The sequence below is a fragment of the Zootoca vivipara genome, chromosome 8 (assembly GCF_965207765.1).
Source record: "Zootoca vivipara chromosome 8, rZooViv2.hap1.1, whole genome shotgun sequence".
NCBI lineage: Eukaryota > Metazoa > Chordata > Lepidosauria > Squamata > Lacertidae > Zootoca > Zootoca vivipara.
The window spans coordinates 56,553,171-56,578,674 of record NC_142591.1 but is presented as its reverse complement, the minus strand read 5'-3'; the positions used below and the strand labels follow the sequence as shown (position 1 = coordinate 56,578,674).

Genomic DNA, 25,504 nt, shown 5'->3' with positions numbered 1-25,504 from the left:
CCAAGCCCTCAACGCCAGCAATGGCAGTTTTAATCTGAAATCTTAGGTGCAGTACTGCAACCAGAGCTCAGAAATTGTTCACGCTAATGAAATTCCCAGTTGCAAAATGTGCCTAGAACAATGGGAGTTTTGAACACTGTGCCTGACAACGACTTAGGAGGGGGGAGATGAGGCCTGGATCTAGTCTCCCACTGGTTCCTGCCCTAAAGTGGCCTATGCATTCTGCTATGTCCTCACTACTGGATCCCACACACTGAGCATCCAAGCTGTTTAAAGGAGTATCAGTTTTCTTCCGGCAAATGTGGGAGGAAAGGGTAAGCTTTCATTAAGCGTCACTTCCCCCATATCAACAGGCTAACAGCTCTTTCAAACACAGAAGGTACCAATCTAAGACTGTCAGATATATATTTTTGCTTATGCTGACCTGGAGAAGTTCTGTTACCCATACCTATTGCTGTTCAGTCACAGCTTCCTCAAATATTATTTCATAATTTGTTGTTGTTGTTGCTGCGTTTATATCCCGCCTTTTTCTCCAAGGAGCTCTTAATCCTCACAACAAGCCTGTGAGGTAGGTTAGGTTGAGAGGCAGTGGCAGCAGGCCTAAGGCCGCCCAGGGAGCTTCGTCGCTGTGTGGGGATTTGAACCCGCACCTCCCAAGTCTCAGCCCAACCACTGCACCACACTGGCTCTCAGTTCGTGAGTTTAAAGCTGATTTATTAACATACTTCTATACCGCTATTCATAAAAACAAACAAACAAACAAACCAAGAACGGCCTACAACAATTATACACGAACCCGTACAATAAAAGTCAAATCAGCCAGCAGGTGCCACAGCCGAGAGCTGCCCCGCTCCCTCCGCCCCGTCTAGCGGCGCAGGCTGTGGCCGGAGAGAGGCGGAGCGAGGGCAGCTGCCCGGGGCCTTCGGCTGCCTTTCCCTTTCGCTGGTCCGCTGCCAATCCCGGGCATTCCCGTGACCCTGCCCGGAGAGGATAAGCGGGCCAGAGCATCCCTTGCCCCCCTGCCCGCCCAAGTACGCAGCAGCAGCAACAGGGTCGGGCAGGGAAGCGCGCGGAACCCCCCTCGCGCCCTTGCCGCCTTTTCCTGGGAGCGCGTGGCGGCGACCCTTTTTACCTTAGCTCTGGAAGAGCGAGAGCCGCGGGCGCCTCGCGAGGGGCTGGGAGGGGCCGAGGCGTGGCAAGGCAGCAGCGCGCCCGGCCCCCCTCTCTCCGCGCGCCCCGCCGTGTGGAGCTGCCTTCCCTCGCCTCAGTCGGGGAAACCTCTTCGCCTGCGAGATGGGCGCCGGCCGGGCCGCGCCGGGCATCCTAGCCCTGGCCACGGCTCTCTTGGCGTTTTGGCGCCGCGCCGAGGCGGGCTGCGCGGAAGAGGCGCGCTGCTGCCCGGGCCGGGACCCGAGCTGTGCCAGCAGCGGCTGGCGCGTCGACAGAGCCTACGGGACGTGCTTCTGCGACGAGGCGTGCAAGCTGACGGGCGACTGCTGCTATGACTACGCCCAGGCGTGCCCAGGTACTTACCGCGGAAGGAGACGGCTCTCAACACAGCGGAGGGAGAGACTGGAGGGGGGTGGGTTTCTTTTTTTTGCCTACTGCGAACAGGTGTCCGAAGGGTTAACCGTGAGCGGCTTTTCCCGGCGGAGATGAGAGTCGAGCCCACTCTGCACATGCTCAGAGAGTTGCCGCTGTCTTTACTCGGACCCTCTTACAAACCAGGGCTAAGCCTTGCCGTGGGCTGGAGAAATTCTATAAAAACGATTATCTTTTATATATGGCTGTAGCTGTTAGTATTTTATGTGTGTTGTTTTAATTTGCGCAAGTCGTCTTGCGTCCCAGAGTTGGGGGGGAAAGCGGGATATAAATAAAAATAATGTTAATAATTGTTTCAGCTAAAACCCCAAATAATGAGACGCTAAACAGCCACCTGCTCAGTTGCCAGATCTCCACCCAGGACTTTACTTCCCTTTCCAGCCCTGGCATCGGCCACTTTTTGCTCTTGATCCCAAGGAAATGCAGGCTTCATAAGCAAAGGCTTTAAACAAGGAGGGGAGGGAGCACGGATTTCATTGTTTTTATTTTACACGGGAAATCCAATTGAGGAACCAAAAAATGCAAGGAAGTGACTCAGGGAGACTTCACTGGGTATTTGTTTGTGAAGTAGATTCCTGCTTGAGATGGAGATATTAAATTCCTTTGCAAATCTAATGTATTGAGAGCATGAGTGGTGCAACAAGCAATGTTGGAATAGTTATACAAAATATCATGTGTGGAGGCTTCTTTTCTCTTCCTTTATATGTGTCATTGCCATGGAGTAAAGTAGTAGTGTTTGATATACAGTGCTTTGTTGGGGTAAAGGTAAAGGATCATTGACAGTTAAGTCCAGTCGCAGACAAGACAGGAGGCTTCAATGAAATCAAAGTGTCATAGCTACGAATCATGGCTTAAAATGGTTTTTTGAAATCTTTCTAAACCATTAACTAGGAGCACCAGAACTGTACACAAAAGGTAAGGGCTGAGGGAGCAAGTCACCCTGTAATTCAAGCAATGCTGGTATAGATTCAGTGAATGCAAGAATCCTGCCAGACATATACAAAGCTTTCAGTGTAGCAGCTGGAGTCAGGACCTGAAAGCGAAAGGACCAAGCCCTCCTGGTGAGAAGACCCTCCCTTTGGAAATTTTGTTTTTTTTAAAAAGGTTGCATAAGGATTTATTCTTCTTTTGAATTCTTTTTACACAGCTGACTCAGGAGCAGGTGCAGGGAGACGTCTGTCAAATGTGAACCTGAAAGGCCTGCAACCCAAAAAATAACTTTTTTATTCCAGACAATATTCACAACTTCCCTCTTGCAGTGTGCAAGCGTTGCTTATTTGCTTGATAGCTTTTGGAGCTGTCTGGTCTGCAGGCATCTTGGACTGGTGTGCTAGGTTTGTTTCTGCTCTGTTTGGTGCATTGTGGAATGGATTATACGGATTAATGTGTGAAGCAGGGAGGGAGGTTGCAGTGAAAAGGATCCTGCCTCAGAGTGGGGAGTTGAATTGGATGATCACCTGTCCTCTTTCAGTCCATTTGCTCAGACTTGTACCTCAGGCTGATCGTGGTACTATAGTTTATAAGGGAAACTGGCGTTTCTGAACCTCAATTTTGCCTCATGATGCTAACAATGGGGCAGTTGCAGAGGGAAATTAGTGGGAGAGGATGCTTAGCTTTCATCAATTCTACCTTGCAGTGCTCCTCCAGACCCTTTTAAATGCTTTCCTGCCTTCCAGTTCTCAGGATGGAAATAATCTTTGATGGTGGAGAAAGCCCTGGCCAGGGAGCAGTTGTGGCGGAGGAACAGCAGACAGGAAGTTTTAAATATCCCGTCCAGCCCATCACTCCTCTTCTGCAAATGCCCCCATATGCCATGCATTATAATTACCTGCCGTTGAACATTTTAGGCTATCTTGTGTTTGTTTCATCATCATAGCAGTGGTTGGCAAGTGGTGGTCCAATCTACTATCTGACCTACTGAGCACTGATTGTTGCTTCTCTCCCCCCCCCTCCTGCCTAGTCATTGCTTGAACTGCATGAAAGTCAGGGGCAGGTGGTGGGTGGGTGCCACAAAGCCACTGACATAGGTGGAGCAGCATGGAAGCAAGGTTGGGGGAGTGTGCAAGGTTGGAGGAGTGTCCCTACCTCAGGCCACTGCCCTGCCTCGCCCTGTACGTGTGCAGAGGAGGGCAACCAAGCTGACCAAGGGCCTGCAAACCAAGCTTTATGACAGGTATGTCGAAAGTCTTGCCCAGGGGCCTAATCTGGCCCACCGGAAGATTTAATCCTGCCCCTGTGGTAGATTTATATATTGGGGTAAAATTGGTATTAAAAAAAAAAAAGCTGAACCACTTCAATCCTCCAAAAAGCTCAACAACTTTGGTCGGCCCTCGCTCATGTTCACTCCATCAAATCTGGCCCTCTTTGAAAAAAGTTTGGACACCCCTGCTTTATGAGGAATGGTTGAAGGGTATGTTTAACCTAGAAAAGAGATTGAGAGAAGATATCTAAAGGGTTGTAACATGGAAGACGGAGCAAGCTTCTTTTCTCCTACTCTGGAGACAGGAACCAATGGCTTCTAGTTAGGAGATTCCAACTTAACATCTGGAAGAACTTTCTGACAGTAAGAGCTATTCGACAGTGGAATGGACTCCCGAGGAACTCTGTGGACTCTCCAGTGGATTCTCTGTGATTCTATGATTTTCATTCAAATCCTCTGGCACATCCATGTAAGAAAGGAATGCAATGGCCAGTGGCATTTCCCCCCTTACAATCAAGTGTTATATAAATTTTATTAAATAAACAAAAAATAATTATTGTCTTTGAAATGAGCAAAAATAGTGAAATCTCACTTGAGCATGACTTTTAGTTCTTCCATCTTGATTCTTAGAGGGTAAAGATTGCCAGTACAAATCTGTTTCTTAGTGACTTCCACTCCCATCAAGCTGGGAGGCCAAAGGAATGAAAAGATCCATTTGGGTGGTCCGAAAGGCTACTGGTATGCTATACTCAAGCACTTGACCTTCTAAACTGAAATTTAGATAGGAAAATGTGATATCAGTCATTGTTAAAGTGCTTTAAAATAAAAATTTCCTGAGGATTTAGTTATTTTTTGGGGGGGAGGATGTTATGTTTGGAATGAGAGAAGGAAGGGGTAGCCTTCCAAGTAGGAAGTGGGGCCTTGAGGGACATGCAAGCTGGGTTCAAAGAAAATAAAAGATGGCTTGGAAAGCAACTTCCATTTCTGTTTATCCCAGATTTCAAACATAGCAAAGTGTGTAACACTTTTTTCACACATTGGTACCATATTCCTATGAGGCACTGTAATTTTGTAGCTGCTAAATTGAACTAATCCCTTAGCAGCATATATTTAAATATATATCCTGCCCTTCCTCCCAACAGAGGCCAGGGTAGCAAATAAGAGAAATAAGAGTGCCAATACCCAAGCTAGACTAGGAATCTTAGTTCATAAAGAATGCTTCTCTCTTTGGAAGTTGAAAAAAGGGAGAGAAAAGTGTTAAAACTTCCATCAGATTACATTCAGGAGGGGAGGTTCATGTGAGGGGATTGAAAATAAATAGCATTGAAAGGCTCCTTTCACTTGGCTGCTGAATGTGTGGCTGGCAGGCGACATGGCTGGTGCTCCCATCTAGGGCAGGGTTATACAGTGCATGCCCCTCGTGCATTCTTCCATTGTGTGTGGGGTTCAGCTGAGAACCCTGTGTGGTGGCTTACAAAAACAAGACTAGCTGCTGTATCACATTTTGACAATAGAAAAGATGAAGAGGTAAAAAGTAACAAATGGGAACAATTCATGAAAGTGAGCTTATTTTTTAGTGCTGTTGATTGGTCATAAGTAGAGTTTTCCATAGGGATCAGTGGGACTGTAAAGTGCATTCGGCTGAATCATACTTGAAGGGAGAGAAAGAAGCAAGGGGCGAATGTGAGGAAATGCATTTATATAATTATACTTCATTATAAAGACCTAGGGTTGTGCAAGGCACAAAAGTTTTGAAAATGGCGCCCAGTGTTGACTTCATAGTGTTTAGTCAGAATTACCCATGTGGCCTCCCTGTGTTTTCCTGCTAGAGGCAGCCTATGATATAGAGTGTGGGGGCATAACAAGCCCCACCCCCCACCCCAAGTCCACTCACTATTTCTCACTAAGTATTACAGAGAAAAGGTTAATAATTTGATGTATGTCTTCATAACTTCTTCAGGTATTATTATTGATGATAATCTTAAATATCTTTGTAGCTCTTCCATGCATCGTTGGGGAGTGGAGTCACTGGAGTGGCTGCGCAGCACAGTGTAAGCCTAACTTCCGTATGCGTACACGGATCATACAGCAGGAACCCAAAAATGGTGGGGAGCCGTGCCCTCCATTAGAAGAGAGAGCTGGATGCCTGGAATATACTACCTATGAGGGGCAGAATTGTGGAGATGAGCACGGTAAACGTAACATACTATTTTGCTCCAAATCTTCCATTATGTGACTCACATCCATAAAAATTTAATTGCTTTTTAATAATTCATTATGACTGGCTGCAGTAAAAACACTGGGTACTATTTATTCAAAAAAATGCATTTCCATAGGGTTAACTGTCAATTGATAAGTAGCATCTTGCAGGAAGCAAATAAAGCAATCTGCCTTACTGTATTGTCTTTCCATTGCAATTTCATTAAAATGGCTTCCTTCAATATATTGTGCTTAATTTTTGCAAACTGAGAGCACTCATATTTCCTCCTGCTTGCCAGAGCTTCCCCCTCCTCTTCCTCCTTCCTAACATTAGCCATGGTTTCAACTACTATAATATGTGCTTGAAGCCAAAACAAATGTTTTTATAATCAGAGTTTTCAAAGGCACTACAGTTAGAGTCTCTGTGAAGTCTGTGTAAACCATAGTTTGTGTCGGTGCATGTATAATACACAACAACAGCCAGTGGTGCAAAAAGGGTGGAATTGCTTCAGAGCCTGGAACAGGAATGGAACATGTTCAGTAGGCTGACTCCCACCTTGCAAACTATGATTTATAGGGAGCAAGTGTCATATCTCCACTAGGTCAGAGTTGTGCCAGCAGTTGGTTTTGTAGCGGGCCCAAGACTTTACAGGACACATGTGAGTGGTCTGGTTCTGTACCTGCCACATTTTCATAGCTGTCAAGTTTTCCCTTTTCTTGCGAGGAAGCCTATTCAGCATATGGGAATTTCCCTTAAAAAAGGGAGAACTTGACAGCTATGCATTTTGTGGTATGTAAATGGCTTTGCATTCTGCTTCCTCACTGCACCTGGAGATGTTTGTTACATAGCAGCAGCACCAGTGATAATTCTGCAGAAATGCAATTCTTATGTTCAAGTCCCAGTGAACTGAGTTGTTGTTTTTTCTATAAGTGCTTGTGTAGCTTTTTTTTCTTTTATTAAATTTCTTGTATTTCTCCTGGAAAGCAGTCAAGTTTGTTTATTTTGAGACATGGCTGTAACTGTTAACATACTGCAAACATATTTAACTTGGGGTAGAAGGGACTGCATAGTAGCAAATAAAAAGCAGCCAGCAGGGAGAAAAGGTAATTTACATGAAAATATTCATTGGAATGTGGGGGAAACCTATAATCTACTCAACTGCGAATGTTTGCTCATTCAACCCTGTGTTGAGAATCATATTTCAAAATGACAGGGGTATTTGCAGGACTTTGGAAGTATTGAGCCTTCACAATTTATAGGCCTATAACCAATAACACAGTAGTCCCTCATGAAAATACCCTATCCTACTAGAATGGCCTTGTTTGCCAGTTTAATTATTTGATGACTATCTTATGATAGAGAACTGTGTTTTCTGCATCACTTCAGTTAAACAGTAATGTCAGTGTCTTTCATCCTTCTTGAAGAAGCTTGTTTTTGTAATGATAAACCTTTCTCTTCCTAGTTCCTGCTTTTATAACTACTTCTGAATATAGCAAAGAGAGAAAAAAGAGAGCTGCAAATCCAAGGTGGTCTTCAGAAACAGAGAATTCTAGGTAATTAAGGCTGCAATTCCATACTTGCAAGCCCCGTTGAACTCCACAGTACTTACTCTGAGTATAGAGACACACAGGCTTGAGCTGTAGGCCAGTCTTGTAATATGCACCTAGGTGATTCAGTTCACAGGATAGAAAATATTGAACATTCATGTAGAACAGGAGTGGCCAACTCCCAAGAGACTGTGATCTACTTTCAAAATTAAAATCTGGCAGTGATCTACCCCCGTTTTTTAGGGTTTCAAGCTACAGTTGTTGACCTTGTTTTAGGGAGGGAAGATGCCCTGTTTTTTTTGGGGGGGGGGTTCAGTGACTTTTTTGCAGCTCTTATGAGGGGGAAAGCCCCCTATTTGGGGGAGGAACAGAAGCAGCCACTAACCTTATGATCGCTGGCCATATGACAGTTTCTAAGCTCTGGCTTCCCTTCTGCAACAATAGAGGCCGGCACAGGGAGAGGGGGTGGGGGCGGAAGGGGGCCAGCGATCGACCGCAATCTACAAAAACCTTGCAGGGATCGACCAGTAGATCGCGATTGATGTGTTGGTTGAGGAATAGGATAAGCTATAATGTAAGGGTTCTGAAGGGGGCACTGCAAAAATTAGTTGGGGCACCTTCCATGTTCAAAACTCCACTGGCAGAAGGCCTCTCTGCAAAGTTTTCAGGGATGCCTCTTTCTTCTCAGTCCCCTGTGCCACAGCCTACTTCATTTTGTAGGGTCTGCTGTGAGGTGACTATTTGAGTGTAAGCACAGCTCAATAATATTCTGTTCCTATAATTTGTCTATGAGGAATGTAAAACACTCATGTTGCCTAGCTGTTAGGGAGCCCACAGTGATTGTGAAGATCCTTCTGTGATTTTTAATTTTTTTTTGCAACATGTAATTCATGGATAACTCACTCCCTGCTACTTTACCTATTAATGGGGCTTTATTTCAACTAACCTGCCTTATTTAAGAAAATGTTTCTTTAATCTGTTCTGCAACCCACTCCTAGTGGTAGCAATATTAAGTTAATTACTCAGATATTTTCCCAATTTTATCTGCATTGTCTCAAAATACGGGATCATTCTCAAGAGCCTGTAATTTAAAAACACCCAACATCAGCATAACTAACCTAGTGGAACCACTGTATTAAAATAAAGTAAAAAAAACATTGTCTACCCAGGTCAGTTTGCTGGCTGTGAACATAACATGGCTGTAGCTGATAGAAAGTAATGTTTATGTTCAGCTATCATCAGTTCATACAGACGCCAGTGGACAACATATTTTGGCTTACCTATTACTGAAGTTGCAGGTAATAGTTATGCTATTAAATGTATAATGCAACACATTTACCAAAGTTTCTTCTCTTCAGGAGCTATTGTGTGGAATTTAAAACAGAAACATTGTCTCCTCGTTGCTCTATGGAGAATCGCCCATATGCTCGATGGATGCAGTACATCAGAGAAGGATTTACGGTGTGTGTAACCTGCCAGCCTCCAGCAATGCACACTAGCAGCCATCGCTGTTTTGGAGATGGTGGTGATGCAGATGGGTAAGCAATTGAATCTCATTTCTGAAGTCCTACCATCAACACCACAAAGCTTTTAACTTATATGTTATATTGAACAGTTTTTAAAGAGAGTAGATTGCTGACACAGAGAACATTTTAAAGTAACTTGTACTGCTTTAAATCACTACTATAGTGGCACTCCTCTGTATTAAGGTACACAAGTGCAAGGCCAAGAACATTTCTCTATTTTGTTCAGGTGAATGCAGACTAGGAACTTTCTGACTTGAAGCTGAACTGGGTCGTTTTGACCCCCACCCTCATTCAAAAGTGAGATATTTTAATGTAAAGGTGTCCCAGTTTAGGTTAAAGCAGCAATTGCTTGATATTCAGGCTTCAAAACCATTTCCTGCATTTAAGTTGCTGTTCAAAAATACCAAGTTTGAGTTCCAACAGACAACATAATAGTTTTGAGACTTCATTCGATAGTTGGCTCACAAGGAGACCCTCCCCAGAGCCTGAAGAGGACATCTTTTTTAATAATGTCTTTTTTCCAATTGCCCCTTTTCCTTCTTCCCCTCTTAACTGTCAAAACTAATAGATGACATCCCCCTTTTTCTCCAAGTGGTTGTTCAGCTGTCTTAAAAATCATCTCTTTTACTTCACACCCCTTTCTAACAAAAGTGGGGTTAAATTAGTCATGCAGAGTAGCTAAAGACACATTTCTTTTTCCATACAAGAAACAGGGATGCAAATTGTACTCCAATGAGTTGCAATACAGGTGGAGCCTAGACCCTGCAAGCTCAGTAAGCAGAGTCCTTAAATCAATTATTTTCTTGGTCCTACTGTAGTGAGTGCTACCACCTTGCTGCTTCCAACTTCTGCCTCCATGACTGCATCAAAAAACCTTGGCAGCCACGTTATAGACAATATAGGCTAATTCACACAGCACTCAGGTTACACCTACCATAGCAGAATCAATGCTTAACTTTCTTCATTGATGGACAGTTATTATGAATAGCTCCTATCAGTTCAACAAGTAATCTGATACAGTAAAGTCAGAGTTGCTATTAAACACATATGGCTTACCTGTAGCCTTCCAGATGTTCCTTGACTACGACTCCCATAATACGTAACCATTGACCATGCTGGCTTGGGCTGATGGGTGTTGGGAGTTTAACATCTGCAGAACCCCTGCCATAAAACCAGTGTACTTAAGAAAGATGGTTACTGCAATATGATGACACAGTAAATGCAAGTTGCTTTTATATAGACACTGTGAAAATGTTGCGTTGGGCCAGGTTACTTAAAATACTTTCTTACGTATATACTTTACCTGATCCCCAAGATCACTGGAGACCCTGTTACAACTTCTTTGGCCAAATAAAGTGAAGTGGCTGGCTGCTAGGGAAAGTATCTTATCTGTGGTGGCACTATATTGACAGAAGGTGAAGATTAAAAAAATGTTTCTAATTTGGGCTTTTCAATTTTATGTTTTATTGCATATCTGCCGTAAAAAGCAGTATTAAAGTTTGATGTATTGATATATCTTATCTTTATTTTTTTGTGAACCAACCCAAGAGCATATGCTGTTAGCTGCCATGCAAAGAAGTAAAAAAAATTATTTTGCAGATGTTATGAATTAGAATTATTGAACAGTGAAGTAGCTCTTTACAGGATGCTCAGTAAGTTTAAACAGGGAGTTAAAATGCCATGTATTTATATCCACTCCCCATGGGATGATGTTTATGCATATGTTCTCTTTTTAGGAATAAAGTTCTTCACTGGCAAGCGGTTGGCAATCCATCCTGCCATGGAACATGGAAAAAAGTTCAGCAGCTGGAAGAATGTTCATGTCCTCTTGTACATAGCTTTATTTTTACGTAGCAGTTTGAACACATAACCTTTAATATTTTACTGAACTGAGGAAACTCTTCTACTGTTGGACTTCTGTAACCCTATTAGACACTGCTTTTTAACAAGTGACAAGTCAACATTTTAAAATCACACTGATTAAAAACTAAGCTAATTATTGTAAGTTATGATAAGGATCTTGGGTCTGCTGATGGGATTTTAGTGAGATTTTACTTGGCATAATCCATTGTGGAAGCCCCACTGAAAATGAGGCAATCCAGTATCACTTGCCCCTATCCATTTTAATAGCAGTGTAAAGGTAAAATGATTCCCAATTTGTTTTATCCAGTACATAAGACAATAATCACCATTCAAAAGGAAGTTCCTGGGATAGATACTGGAATTCCAGGTATATTCAACATCAGCCAAATATCACAGGTTCCTTAGAAGGTGCACACACACCCACACACACACACACCCACACACACACACACACAAACCCCACACACCCACAAATGGTTGGAGACTGCCTGCTTCACATGAACACCTGGATAAGGAAGCTGTTTGATGCAGCTTCACAGTACAGCTAATCTTTATTGATAAGTAGCTTCTCACATGAGACAACTACTACTGTGTAGCTCCTTATCATGTGAATGCTTCTGACCATCTGGGGTTTTCTGTTTTAAATTGCTTGTAGCAACTTTTATGCAACTATGCAGAAGATAGGTCTGAATTTCTTATCAAACTCTCAAGGGTGAAAGATAAATTATCATAAAGGTTTAATGCAAATCATTTTAATTGCCTGATAACCAGATACACAACCTTTTCAAAAACCAGCTTAAGCAACAAGACTAATTAATAAAATATACTAGATTTTTTTTTTGTTAAACAGATAAAGGAATCGCGTGACAAAATCAGAAATGCAGTATAGGGAAGAGTGGAGTAAAATGAAAATATTTGGGAAGACAGCTTAAACCATGTTAAGTTTGACCAAAGTCCTCCATCTGTCTTTCAACATTACATTAGTCCGATGACCGAAGTCATAATGTAGAAGAATTTTAGTCCACTTTCCCACTCCAAACTTCTGTACACCCTGCTTCAAATTCTGGTCTTCTTCCCAACTCCATCGCTTTAAAAAACAAAACAAAACATTGTGATACTCAAATATGTACAACACACTTCAAAATATTTTACTCTCCTGTTGAGCTAACAAGCTGTGAAGGAAACCTTCAGTTCTTACTAATATGATTCTTTAGGACTGAAGGAGTTAAATCTTCTGCATACTTGTAGCCTACAGAAGTGTAGCATTTCAGGAATTGTTCCCACTAGGCACAAGTTCAATAAATCCAATGTTTTTATGGAAGAAAAACTGTATTTAAATATGGGACTTGTTTTGATGGAAAGCTCATCTAGAAACTATTTTAGCAAGCTTCAAATCTAGGGTTTTTTTTAATAAAATGACAGCCTAATGACCATCTCTAGCGTGACTGATTTTTCTACATCATATTTTTAGAAGGCAAAAACTCCTTTGAGATAAAAATGTATATCCTCCAACCAATCAAACAGGGCACAACATTCACTTGCCAACTGAAAATGACTTTCTGAATTCTATTTTCAACTGCAAAATTGTAAAAATACATAGACCCATGTATGCAAGCTAACTAAAAAATAGTGCAATGATTAACAGAAGACACTGCTCCAACATTCACTTTGCCTATGGGAGAATTGAACAATGGCAACATTGAACAGAGTAACCACTCAGAGAGTTGTAAAAAGTCAACAGCCTTTTGAACATCCACAGTGTTCTTTCATGTAAAATCTTCTGTAAACATCGATCGCATTTGAAATGGGTAGGTTCAGCTTGTTTGGAATACTCAAAAGAGCTGCTTTGAGTTCTGAGATTATTTCAGTAACAAAGATTGTGAAAAAAGCAACATATCTACTTACCGTGTTTCTCACATTTTAAGACATGTCTTATATTTATTTTTTCTCCAAAAAAACACCCCGAGGCTTATTTTCAGGGGATGTCTTATTTTTTTGTTAAGCTTTTTAATTTTTTACCGGTATTAAGCTTTTAGAGAGTTTTGCTGGGTTGGGCTCGGTGCGGCGTGCGCTGCTGCCCTTGCCGGCTCCCGCTGGGTCGGGACTCGGCGCTGTGACATCAGCAAGGCCGCGAGGGCGGTACTGTCACCTGGGCAGCCCGGGATCTCCATACACGTGGCCCACTCAAGACATTGAAAACAGCAGCAGCTGGAGGGGCTTTGCCCAGCCACTACTTTTAAAACTCACAGGGCAGCCTAAACCAGAACGGGGTGCCTATCTCGGGGTGGCTTTCTCCCCCTCCCAGCCTCCTACCTTCGCATCTCCTTCGGCGCTGTTGCTTTTTGCACGCAAACCAAGCTCCGCAGTGCTGGGTGGGGGCGGACTCAAAAGCAGAGCCAACAAACCAGCACCAGAGCTTCAAGCCGGCGCTCTCTCTATGGCACAAGCATAGAGGCTGCTGCCCCATCGGAGCCTAGAGCGGATTGGTCAAACTCCGCTTCCTTACCGTAGAAACCCGAGGCGCGGCGACCCGGAAGTGCTTGCGGGACCAGTTCCGGGTCGCCGCGCCATGGCTGCGCTGGGAGCGTCGGGGTGCCTGCAGGGCGGGAGGGTCGCTGTGGCTTCACTGCTCCTGAGGCAGCACCCGCAGGGACGCTGCGCCGCGTGGGGATGGCGGGGCCTCCCGCTGGACCCGGCAAAGACAGCAGCGCGCGCTGCGCCGAGCCCCGACTCAGCGGGACCCGGCAAAGACAGCAGCGTGCACTGCGCGGAGTCCCGACTGAGCGGGACCCGGGAGAGACAGCAGTGCTCGGCGAGGTGCGCGCTGCAGAAGCGCCATGCAGGCCTGCTCCCACCACTAACACTATGGTACCCCAGCATGTCTTATTTTGGGGGGATGCCTTATATTTTATTGCCTCCAGAAAATCGTGCCATGTCTTATTTTATAGGCACGTCTTAAAATATGAGAAACACGGTATTTTAGGGAGAACCTGAAATTGTCCACACTGAACACAGTATTTTAAGTCTGGGATTGCCGGCTTCCCCAAGCGTGCTAGGCCAAGACCCTCTCCTGTCAAGCTGTGAGGTCACTTGTCAACTTTGGAAAGGAGTTTCTGCACAAGTAGGGGCACCATCTTCATGAAGGGCACAACAATCAATGGGTAGCTAAGATGGCTACATTCCAATGTCAAAGGCAGTATCTGAATAGCAATTTCTGGGAATCACAAGTTTGGAGAGTGATGTGGGGTTCTCATGGGCATGGATTGGCCACTGTGACAGCATGAGGCTGGATTCAATGGGCCCTTCTAAGGACATGGTCTGCATTTTATAACCCTTCCCCCATTCATACCTGTTTCTTAAAACTTGTTGACACAGATAAAGTATCTTCTTGACCATTTTCAGGATCATGCAGCTCCCTCTTGCCTAGTTCAGGTAACAAACAAAATATTTTGAATCTTTCAACTACAATGTATTACCGTATTAATGGCCTAATACAGTGGTACCTCGCAAGACGAATGCTTCGCGCAATGAAAAACTCACAAGACAGCATTTTGCGTTGCGTGAAGCATCTCGCAAAACAAAGTTTTATATGGCTGTGCTTCGCAAGACAATTTTTTTTCTAAAGACACAGCACCGCCTAGTGGATATACAGTGGAAATACAGTGGTGCCTCGCAAGACGACGTTTTCGCAATACAACACGACTAGCGGAACAAATTAATATCATCCTGCGAGGTACCACTGTACTCAGGAATTTTCTTAATATTGTACAAATTTATTGCAAAACAGTTGAAGATCATTTAAATAGCAGTTAATTCTGTGTGCACAGCTTTGTTGCTTCTATAAGATACTATGTACAACTACATCGACTAATAAGAGATAAGAACTAGGGTGACAAGAAAGCTTGCCAATAATTTAGTTGTATGGAGAGCCACACATGCACGGTTTACTTGCAATTTAGCAATAGCCCAGGGCAACCCAAAGTGACTTGCAACAAACTAACCAGAAAGATAACACACACATACACACACACACACACACACACACACACACACACACACATTGATACATTAAAACCAGGAGGTATAAAGAAAAACAAACATCCTACTCACTTCTAAAAGGCAACAGATAGTTTAAGGCCAAAGGCCTGGATATAGGGGAAGGTTTTTGCCTGGCGCCTAAAGATATATGATGGTGCCAGGTGAGCCTCCCTGGGGAGAGCATTCCACAAGTGGGGAGCGACCACAGAAAAGGCCTGTTTTTGTGTTGCCACCCTCTGAACCTCTCGTGAAGAGGGTACATAAAGAAGGGCCTCAGATGATGATTGAAGGGTCTGGGTTGGTTCATATGGAGGCAGGTGGTCCTTGGGGAATTCTAGTCCTGAGCCATTTAAGGCTTTATAGGTAAAAACCGGCACTTTGAATTGGCCCTGGAAACAAACTGGCAGCCAGTTCAGTTGGGCCAGGATCGACATAATATGCTCAAACTGTCTTGCCCCAGTAAGGAACCTGGCCACTGAACTGTGCACCTGCTGAGGTTTCTGAAGAATCTCCAGAGCCAGTCCCATATATAACGGATTGCTGTAATCTATCCTAGAGGTTACCAGAGCATAACTACAGAAATTAGACTCTCCCTGTTCAGTCAGGGAGGCAGCTGGGCCACCACCTGAAGCTGATGGAAGGCACCACTGAGGCTACCTGAGCATAAAGTGACAGAAAAAAATCCAGAAATACCCCCAGGCTACATACCAACACCCTCAGAGGGAGTACACAGCCCCACTAAGAGCAGGCAATCTCCCATCCATCTAGTCTAGGGAAACACCCACTAACAGTTCCTCAGTTTTATCTGGATTGAGCTTCAGCTTGTTGGCTCTCATCCAGTCCATTACCAAGGCAAGGCAATGGTTCAGCACATGAACTGCCACACCTGCAGATGTGTGTCATCAGCATATTGCTGACAACGTACTCCAAACCCCCAGGTAACCTGACCCAGTGATTTCATGTAGATGTTAAACAACATCCAAGTAGGACCAGAACCACAGCAAGTCCTAAATAGTTGGTACCAATAATAGTTTAAAGCTGTGGTCCAAATGACTGCACAGTATTTGTAAGCAGTTTTCTTGTATTTAAAAACAAATAGCGGTATTTCAATTATTTATCCACCAAAATTAAAATGGAGTTCATATACACTGAAAGGATTGCAGCACTTACTTTGAAGAGCACTTCCTTTTCTCCTTATTTTTCTCTGGGAAGTCTGTAGTTGCCATGAATCCCAAGGTACTTGGCTAGCTAATGAACAAGTTTGTCTATTTGAGCTATAAAGGAATGAAACATACATAAATTTCAAGCCTTGATACTTAACTATTTTGAATTCATGCTAGAAGATATTTTTCCAGTGTTTTTTTTCTTTGCTGGATGGAGTTTATACTATTTTGCTGTTATTTGAGGGAAGGGTGAGATCAGAATTAAGAACAAAATCAATATAACTTTGGCCACATCCCACAAAGCTTAGTGCCTCATTCTGCATTTGGGAGGCCCCAAGCATAGGCAGTGATGAAGTGGATGCCCAAATAATATTTTGCTTTGTATCAAATTAGGATACTCTACCAACATTTTATCCTGCATTTAAAAAATCTGTCACCTCACCATCTCTCTCAAACTTCAGAATCCTCTTTGATATACGGTAACTAAACTTCTATAACACTATATTTCAGCTGCATTCATCATATTATATAAGGACACGTGATGCTGTGGAAGTACCCAATTTTAATACTCCTGAGTAGGAATCTGGGTTTTGAAGTTTATGTTTGGCCAATACTGCCACTTTTACCATTCTGTAGTGCCTTGGCATCTTCAGCCATGCTTCCTGATGCTGACTTTCCCTGCATCTACCCCACCCCAGCTCTATTTCAGGAAGCTCCCAGGTTAGGGTTCCAAGGAAAGTTGCATCACTGCCAACCACTCGGGTGCAACACCATCTTGTGTAATAGGGAAAAGTGAATAAGAAGGACAGATTGATATAATTATTGTGCATCTGTGGGGCACCTTCAATTTACAGCGCCCATTGTCAGAGCAAGAAAAAGCTTCTTTCGGTGTAGTTGTATTTATAAACATGAACACATACAATGCTTTTGAGATAGAGATGCTATACAGAAAACCTAATGTCTTACTAGATAGCTAGTGATTTTCCAGCTTATGCCTCTACTTGCTAAACTTTACTATGATAAAAACATGACAAAATGTAGTCTTGAGCTAAGGAAAATACGGTTTCACTCAAACAAAAAGAGACTGACTCTTCAGGAATAAATCCCTGCTCGCACCTACACTATCCTTGCTATAATAAAGCGGTAGTAACAAAAACCATGTTCAATATGTACTTACTTTAAAGTGATACTAACCTTTGTTTGGTTTCCAAACAGCTTTCTTTCTTTGATTCACTTACACTGTTACATTGCAATTCTAACATTATTTTTCCTGAACTTCTAGCTTCCACTTCTTTCATAGCTTCCTGTAAAACAGAGCAGAAATGCCACTTTAATTGACCAGCAATAAAAAGTAGTGCATTGTTCTTAGAAATACTATACCCATTTTTTGGGGGTGGGGGTGGGAGGAGTAAAACTACACTACAATGTTAAGAACAAATTTCAATGGTTAACGTTCACTCATCTACAACTTACCGGTAAATGACAGGTACAGTGGACCCTACGGATATGAATTAAATTCGTTCTGGGGGTCCGTCCGCAACCCGAAAAGTCCGTAGGCAGAGGCGCCGCTTCTGCGCACGTCTATGGTGCGATTGAGCGCTTCTACGCATGCGGCGAAACCCGGAAGTATACACTTCCGGGTTTGCCGCATTCGTAACCCAAAAGTTACGTATCCAGAGCGGTATGTAACTAGAGGAGCCATTGTACACATAAACTGGAATTTTTCAAATCAGGATTATATTTTGCTTTGTCTTTAAAGGATGTAAGCCAATTCCCCCCCCCTGTATTTAGTATTTGTTTAATTTTCCATAAAGTGATACTCATGTGAAGTGAGATTTCCCGTTGTTTCAACATACCTTTGTTAGAAAATCAGATTTTTCACTCAAGAAAATACTGATGTATGATTTGATGTTCTTAATCAAAAGACTGAAACTGAAATTTCGGAGGAATGGATGATATGGATCTTTGTGTTTTACTATTGCAGCCAGCTTCATTCTCAAAGGCTAAATGCAAATAAATAAATAAAATAAAAAATTAATATATATATGATCAGGTTTACATTGTATTGTATCTTACTAAGGATATATGCCTTTACAAACAGCTGGAGTATGTTATTTCTGCCTTCTACGAGCCAAGATTCAAGAAGTTCAGTACAGGAAGGTTCGGTCCATTTGTTATCCTGGTACAAATCACATCACTGCTGCACAAATTACCCTTCTTTTAGCTAGCATTTTCAATCTAAAGGAATATTTTGCTCTATAGACTTGTTTGTGAAGAAGAAATTTTCAATACTTCTCCATATAGTTACAGATTGCAAAATGTAGAGTGGCTATCCTATTCAATATAGGGAACTTGATTCTCATTAGTCAAGATCTTTGATGACCAAGAGCAATGTCTTCTTGTCAGCAGCTTGGCTTGGGAAAATATGGAACCCTACCCTGCATGCTTTCTTCCATGCAGATGAGGGGAAAGGAGCAAGGAAGAAGCAAAGCTGCCTTGCTTATTTTGAAGTTACTACTACTACTACTTACTACTACTACTACTTTTATTAAAATGCTGTCCATCTGACTGGGTTTCCCCAGCCACTTTGGGTGGCTTCCAAAGAATGATAAAACCACAGTAAAACATCAAACATTAAAAACTTTCCTATACTAGGCTGCCCTACATAGTGGAGCTTTGCATAAAACACTCATGAGAACTGCACACCCATACTCTGGAGCTCCAAAGGACACCCCCAATGACACAGCAGTGCACAACCTAAGTCACATGTTACTGTCTGAACTGTGAAAGAAGCATGTCTAACTTCATGATCTCTAATGTATAACTCTGTAAGGTAGTCCAGTGGCCCCTTTCTCTTCACGTCATACCACATGCCCTCCTCTCTATACCCTGCTCACATTATTTCCTCAGCACACCAATCTCTTGGTCCACTCTATATAGCACTCCCATTTCTGCCCCTTCTCTCCATCTCTTTCTCAAGTGCAGTAACGGCACACAAAGCTTTCACTTTCCAAGGAATTCACACCAGTGACTGATTCTTGGGCATAGGCAGACCTTGCAGCATAGCTGGCTACAAGAGGCTAAAAAACATAGTGCTGAATCCAAGGAGGAGAAATAATATAGGTCTTTTCTCATTAAGTACCACTTCCAATAAACTAGGGTGGGCCTTAGAGACAACTGCAAGCTACAGTCATACCTCGACATCTGAACGATTCGACTTCCGAAGGTTTCGACTTCCGAAGCTGACAACCCCGGAAGTCTTTTCGGTGTGCACAGTCAGCGCATGCACAGAAGGAGCAAAATCGCATTTGCGCCAACCGTGCGCTTCGACATCCGAAAACCTCGACTTACAAAGATGGCCGCGGAACGGATCGTCTTCGTAAGTCGTGGTACCACTGTATTGGCTATTGGGAATTGCCCTAGGGCGGTGTGTCAGAATGTAGGCTGTATGGTGTGAAGGTCTGGTTCAAGAGGACAGTACAGTCATACCTCGGTTTAAGTACACCTCGGTTTGAGTACTTTCAGTTTACGTACTCCACGGAACGAATTAATCCACTTTCCATTACTTTCAATGGGAATGTTTGCTTCAGGTTAAGTACGCTTCAGGTTGAGTACTCCGCGGACCCGCCTGGAACGGATTAATCCACTTTCCATTACTTTCAATGGGAAAGTTCGCTTCAGGTTAAGTACACTTCAGGTTGAGTACAGACTTTCGGAACCAATTGTGTACTCAAACCGAGGTACCACTGTACAGTGGAACCTCGACTTGTGGACATTCCAAGTTGCGTCCATGGCAAACCCAGAAGTAAACATTGGGTTTGCCATGATTTGCACATGCGCAGAAGTGCGCTACTACCGAATGCACACGCACACAAGACACCTCTTCTAGTGTACCCTTTCGACCAGCAGACGGACCTCCGGAACGGATTATGTCCGTAAGTAGAGGTTCCACTGTACTAAGGATAAAACCCTGGAGGTTTTTTAGTGCATATATACACAATGGCTGCACCCACAAGGGTAGAAACTACAACTGGAGCAGGGGTGGCTAATCTGTGGCCCTCTGGATGTTGTTGAACTATAATATTCATCATCCTTCCCTTGCAATGCCAGAATCCCTGGAAGTAAGCCCCAAGGGAAAGTGATGAACTCCTAGGGATTTTCTGATTTTCTCATTAATTTTAACTGATTTTATCTTTCGTATCTCTTTTGAAACCCAACTCTACACAGTAATGCAATATATAAATTGACAAACAAGCAATTAGCCTGGTAAACTTGCATATTGCTCATTTATAGGCATCTGATACTTTTAAAATTTGTTCCAGACCAAACTGTCTGGAGTAATCAAGCTTCTGGACTGGAAAATTCAGTATTACCTCATTTGAGAGAGATTCCGGAAATATTCTTTCCAGGACTTCTGCAGACTCCGTAAAATATCCTTTTTCCATATACACTGCTACAGCCTACAAAGAAAGAATACATTCTGGATTGATTAAGAGGTGTCACAATTACACAAAGATTTGTAATACTGTATGGGAGCAAAGCTTCTGCAGCTGAATGTTACATGACCAATCTTTGTTAATAGTCTTTCCTAAGACTCAATCCTATGGTCTTGCTTGGACAGGTCAATGATAGTCCATGAAGAAATTTAAATGAGTGATGCTCTGACTTATTTCCATGGCACATTCAAGCACATATGGCTGAATGGATCTACAAACAGACCTGAATCTGAATTAACCGCTTGATGTCTTCATGCAGCTTTTCTTGTTTGCTTTGTGTTTTTAAAAATGAAGTCCAGATTAACAGGGCTTTTTCCAGTGGTGAAGAGTCTTCATCATTCCCCAAATGAAAATCTTAAAAGGAAATAAATTGAGAAGGACAAATAGTGTATTTCATAGAGTAAAGAAGACACACACACAAAGGACACTAAAATTTACAAATCATCATATGCCTCCACATCTGATGGTTTTAGGTGCCCCTTGCCATTTTTTTAAGTCTCCTCGTTTGACCCTTACAGAATTAAATGTGTCCACCTTGACCAGTTTTTGTTTTATCAACCAGATATAGGGTAGTAAAGGCAATAACTCAGGGCAGACAAGAGAGCCATGATGGGGAAATTGCTGTGGTCTGTAGGAAATGAGTCCCCTTCTTCAGGCTTCCTGATCACTTGGATGGGGATCTAGAGTGTTTTACCTGGTGCTGGGTAATCAGGACAGATGAGATATTCTTTTGGTTTTCTATCTGCTGCACTGCTCAGCAATCTCAGTGCATGAGCTGACAGAGAAGATATTAGAGGTGGTGTTGAAGACTCCTATACCATTAGTTCTGGGGGAATTCAACATCCACACTGAGGCTGTAAATTCTGGGGTGGCTCAGCTTCTTGGCATGAATAATATTGTAGTCTCAGGGAATGAGCAGAATCCTCCTCTCAGGCCAGACTTTAGACATGGTCAAGAGCAGGCACCCCCAAACTTCGACCCTCCAGATGTTTTGGACTACAATTCACATCCTCCCCGACCACTGGTCCTGTTAGCTAGGGATCATGGGAGCTGTAGGCCAAAACACCTGGAGGGCCGCAGTTTGGGGATGCCTGGTCAAGAGCAACATGAGCCTCTTATTGCTTTTAACTTTCCCCAGTGAATTGTGCAAGGGATCACAAATAATATCTTTCTATCAAGACCAAACAAAACTTTTAGACGCCATTCAATGACTGTCCTTTGTTATCTGAATCTCATCCTTTCCAACCCTATGTCCAAGTTTAGACTGTAAGCTCCTGAAAACAGTGACCTTTTGTTGCTTTGTTATGCCACTCTGTGAAGCACTGCATGCATTGTTGGCACTAAACAACAGAAGCTTCATTTGATTTATCTGTACAGGTAACTTACAACTTATGCACATTTAACTTGTGTACATTCAGCTTTATGCACTAGGTTTTTTTAAAAAAACACACCAAACAAACCAACAACATTAAAAGCGGGTTGAAGTCAGGGAAAAAAGATTTTGGCAATCCCACCCACCACTGAATCCCATGTGTTATGACTATACACTACTTTGGCCTTAGGTGCTATCCTCGGAATGTAACCCCAGCGTCATAGCTGTCAAGCTCCGGATTTGAAGAAAAGGAATCCTATGGTGCTGTCAACTCCCGGATATGAAAGTAAGGGTGCTGAATAAGGGAATTTCCCGCAAAAAAGGGAAAAGTTGACAGCGCTGCCCAGCGTAAGTTGAGTGTCATCTGTATTGTAAAGGAATTACAATGGAAACTGAAGAAATTTAGCAGAATATTTACCAAGTGATTTTCCTTCTGCAATATATGCCAACAGCTGACAAAGGCACACTGTTTTCATTTGATGAGTTTCTATTTGATTTAGTCCTTTGATAATAGCTGGAGAAAGAAAGAGCATACATGATTAGATGAATTTTGTTCCTATAGTGCCACTGTGTGGTTATCAGTATCAGGAACCGTTTCTGTATCATAAGCACAGTTACTTGAAATGAAGCTGTGCTGAAATCAATGGCACTATCCTTCAAATAATTTTACTTAGGATTGGAGCATTCAAGGTCAACTTTTATTTAGTGGCTTGCACTGATGCACTCATTCTAAAATATGACTAGTCAATCTGTCAATGAGATTCATCATATTTGCATGCAATTAAACAACAATAAGTTTTAGAGTTATTTTGACCATAGAGGGAGCCAGAGATCAAGAGATTTTTCAGGCCAATTTTCAGCATAAATAAATTTCAGGACACTTTCAGGTTGAATGGTGGTAACAACCCAATCCCCCCCCCCCAATGTGACAGTCTGAAGTTGTGTCTTTGTAAATTTGTGTTAGAAAGAATGCAGCACATAACAGCAAACATGATGCAATTGCTCAACAGCTTGATACCGTATTTTTAGTGTTCATTAATTATTTGACCAGGTCATCTCAGGCAGAACATGCTAATCTGCCAAGTTAAGCTAAGAGGAAAGCATTGATTTCTCTACTGTAATTACCACATCAAGGAAAAGCATTCCCTTATAAGGCCCTGTTCTAAAACCACTGGAATTGTTTTTTGACTGCTTTTAACTTGTGTTTTTAAATTCTGGAGTGTTTTTGATTTTGTTTTTGTTTAAATTAAGGGACATGGGTTGTGCCTGGGAAGACAGGAGCTGGGAAGAGCTGGCTCTGGGCTACATAGCTGCCATGATGACCAGGGGCACAACATGTCAACCAGCCAACGCAGGTGGCAGGCCACACTCTGGACCTTGTTTTCTCAATTGGGCAGGAAGAATCACTTCCTGTTGAGATAGAGGCTTTCAGCACCTTCCCTCTTCTGCAGAGGTGGGGGCCCTGGGAAAGGGTGGTACACTACATAAGCAAGCAAGCAAGTAAGCAAGCTGTTATAGAACCAGAGTGGTATAATGGGTTGAGCAGGGATAGGTAAAGGTAAAGGGACCCCTGACCATTAGGTCCAGTCGTGACCGACTCTGGGGTTGCAGTGCTCATCTCGCATTATTGGCCGAGGGAGCCGGCGTATAGCTTCCAGGTCATGTGGCCAGCATGACAAAGCCGCTTCTGGCAAACCAGAGCAGCACATGGAAACGCCGTTTACCTTCCCGCTGTAGCGGTTCCTATTTATCTACTTGCATTTTGACGTGCTTTCGAACTGCTAGGTTGGCAGGAGCTGGGACCAAGCAACGGGAGCTCACCCCGTCACAGGGATTCGAACCGCCGACCTTCTGATCAGCAAGCCCTAGGCTCAGTGGTTTAACCACAGCGCCACCTGGGTCCCTTTTTTGAGCAGGGATACCCAAGGTTTTATTTTATTTCAGAGGGACCTTGGGACAGTTGCTATTTCTCAGCCTAACCTTCCACACTGTTAAAGAGGATAAAACTGGAAAACTCTATTCCTTTAATACCATGTGCTTGTGATAACAAATTTAACACTAAATAACCTTTTCTCTTACAGATGTGTGTGATGCGGAAAGTTTCATTAGGTAGATGTGTTGATTGCATTTAGAATGTGGCCAGCAAGCTGCAGCTTTACAGGGCTATCATCCAGGCAACATCTAGTACCTGTACCTGGCTAACATTGCAACTGCTAAAAGTACAGGGACACATCTAGGGAAAATAAAACAGAGCATAGCTGCCAAGTTTTCACTTTTCTCGTGAGGAAGCCTATTCAGCATAAGGGAAAATCCCTGTAAAAAAGGGATAACTTGGCAGCTATGAAACAGAGGCATGCACGCCCCATTCTTACTGGCGTTGCAGTTGCTATTTATGTCCTCTTGTCCCTCCTAATAAACTAATATTCACACACACACACACACACACACACACTTTCTCTCTCTTATATTTTGGTATGAGCACACGAAAGCTCATACCAAAATATAAACTTAGTTGGTCTTTAAGGTGCTACTGAAGGAATTTTTTTATTTTGCTTCGACTCAGACCAACACGGCTACCTACCTGTAACTTTCTCTCTCTGTCTGTAGAATTCCCCCCCCCCCCACGGAAGAGGTTATTGTTGCGCAGTAATTTGCGAGCGAGTTTTTTCTGCTGGCACGAGGAAGGGGAGAAGCTTCACTTTCTGTGTTTTTGAGGCAGAACCAGTCACTTTCTGTGTTTTTGAGGCCCCACCAGCAGCTCCCCCCCCCACCGCCGGGCCAGTCACTCACTCAGCGCCTGGTCTCGGCTGTTCTCGAATTCCCTCCAGTTCCCCTGACAAAAATGGCGGCACTGGCAGCGGCAAGCGAAGTCCAGCATCCATCCGGCGGCGACCGCCTCCACCTGAGAGAAAGGAACCGGCGCCTCGTCACGCCCAGCCGAACCTGCCGCCGCGGAACTCAGTCGAGGGGGACGAATTGGCCTGGAAACCGTTAAACTTGCCTCCACGTCCATTTCCGAACCTGGCGCGCTCAAAACGAATAAAACTCCGCCCCCCTTTCGCTCAACCGTCCCGCAACGTCACAGGTCCCATTCTGAACACGCCTTTTTTCCCCGCCGCCTCGCGGGCCATCTGGGAAGGCGTCCCGCTTCTTTGATAAAGGAACACAGCGCTCACTTCCGGTCTTCATTTAATGCTGTCCTCTTTTTCCGGGGCAGAATAATAACAGAGAGAACCGCCCCTGACTCTCATACCTCTTTTCTGTATTGTGAACAAGCATTTTTTTATGCCTGGTTTTGTGACCAAATGATATTTTCTCTTCCCTCGCCCTCTTTCTTTGCTTGGTTACTGCACGTTTTTATTTGCAATTATCTGTCTGCCTTTAATCGATCCTTTATATTTAATTGTTTTTTTTATAATGAAACACCCCCCCCCCATGTTTTTAGCTGCTCCTTCTTTATCTGTAAACCGCCTTGAGTCCTTGTCACGGGAAAAGGC

The 25,504-nt window shown here is 43.3% G+C and overlaps 2 protein-coding genes across 4 annotated transcripts; one reads left to right on the top strand and one right to left on the bottom strand.

Annotated features, from left to right (window-relative positions):
• Positions 1 to 865: 865 nt before the first annotated feature.
• Positions 866 to 12,369, top strand: SBSPON (somatomedin B and thrombospondin type 1 domain containing). 2 transcript variants are annotated; one of them, XM_035124504.3, is made up of 5 exons: positions 866 to 1,525; positions 5,800 to 5,994; positions 7,465 to 7,555; positions 8,908 to 9,087; positions 10,812 to 12,369. In XM_035124504.3, exons 1-5 carry the CDS (start codon positions 1,294 to 1,296, stop codon positions 10,927 to 10,929), a joined length of 816 nt encoding a protein of 271 aa, XP_034980395.1. In that variant the 5' UTR covers positions 866 to 1,293; the 3' UTR covers positions 10,930 to 12,369. The 2 variants fall into 2 exon arrangements, with proteins under 2 accessions (XP_034980395.1, XP_088531739.1); XM_088675613.1 differs by having other exon boundaries at positions 925 to 1,525; positions 10,675 to 12,365.
• TERF1 (telomeric repeat binding factor 1) lies at positions 11,675 to 25,039 on the bottom strand. Of its 2 annotated transcripts, XM_035124503.3 has the most exons (9): positions 24,798 to 25,039; positions 22,426 to 22,521; positions 20,859 to 20,989; positions 20,513 to 20,599; positions 17,996 to 18,142; positions 17,334 to 17,443; positions 16,147 to 16,250; positions 14,288 to 14,361; positions 11,675 to 12,025 (listed from the first exon to the last, which is right to left on the bottom strand). In XM_035124503.3, exons 1-9 carry the CDS (start codon positions 25,018 to 25,020, stop codon positions 11,867 to 11,869), a joined length of 1,131 nt encoding a protein of 376 aa, XP_034980394.1. In that variant the 5' UTR covers positions 25,021 to 25,039; the 3' UTR covers positions 11,675 to 11,866. The 2 variants fall into 2 exon arrangements, with proteins under 2 accessions (XP_034980394.1, XP_088531737.1); XM_088675611.1 differs by lacking the exon at positions 17,996 to 18,142.
• Positions 25,040 to 25,504: the final 465 nt, after the last annotated feature.

What these genes read in the sequence shown, in the direction of transcription:
- SBSPON (XM_088675613.1), top strand. Translation starts at nt 1,294, where the DNA reads ATGGGCGCCGGCCGGGCCGCGCCGGGCATCCTAGCCCTGGCCACGGCT. An exon ending in GAATTGTGGAGATGAGCACG is followed by an intron (nt 5,995 to 7,464) that starts GTAAACGTAACA and finishes TTCTCTTCCTAG; the next exon opens with TTCCTGCTTTTATAACTACT. An exon ending in TCAGAAACAGAGAATTCTAG is followed by an intron (nt 7,556 to 8,907) that starts GTAATTAAGGCT and finishes TCTTCTCTTCAG; the next exon opens with GAGCTATTGTGTGGAATTTA.
- TERF1 (XM_035124503.3), bottom strand. Translation starts at nt 25,020, where the DNA reads ATGGACGTGGAGGCAAGTTTAACGGTTTCCAGGCCAATTCGTCCCCCT. An exon ending in AATCTGATTTTCTAACAAAG is followed by an intron (nt 17,444 to 17,995) that starts GTATGTTGAAAC and finishes TCTGTTTTACAG; the next exon opens with GAAGCTATGAAAGAAGTGGA. An exon ending in CAACAAGTTTTAAGAAACAG is followed by an intron (nt 12,026 to 14,287) that starts GTATGAATGGGG and finishes TGTTTTTTAAAG; the next exon opens with CGATGGAGTTGGGAAGAAGA.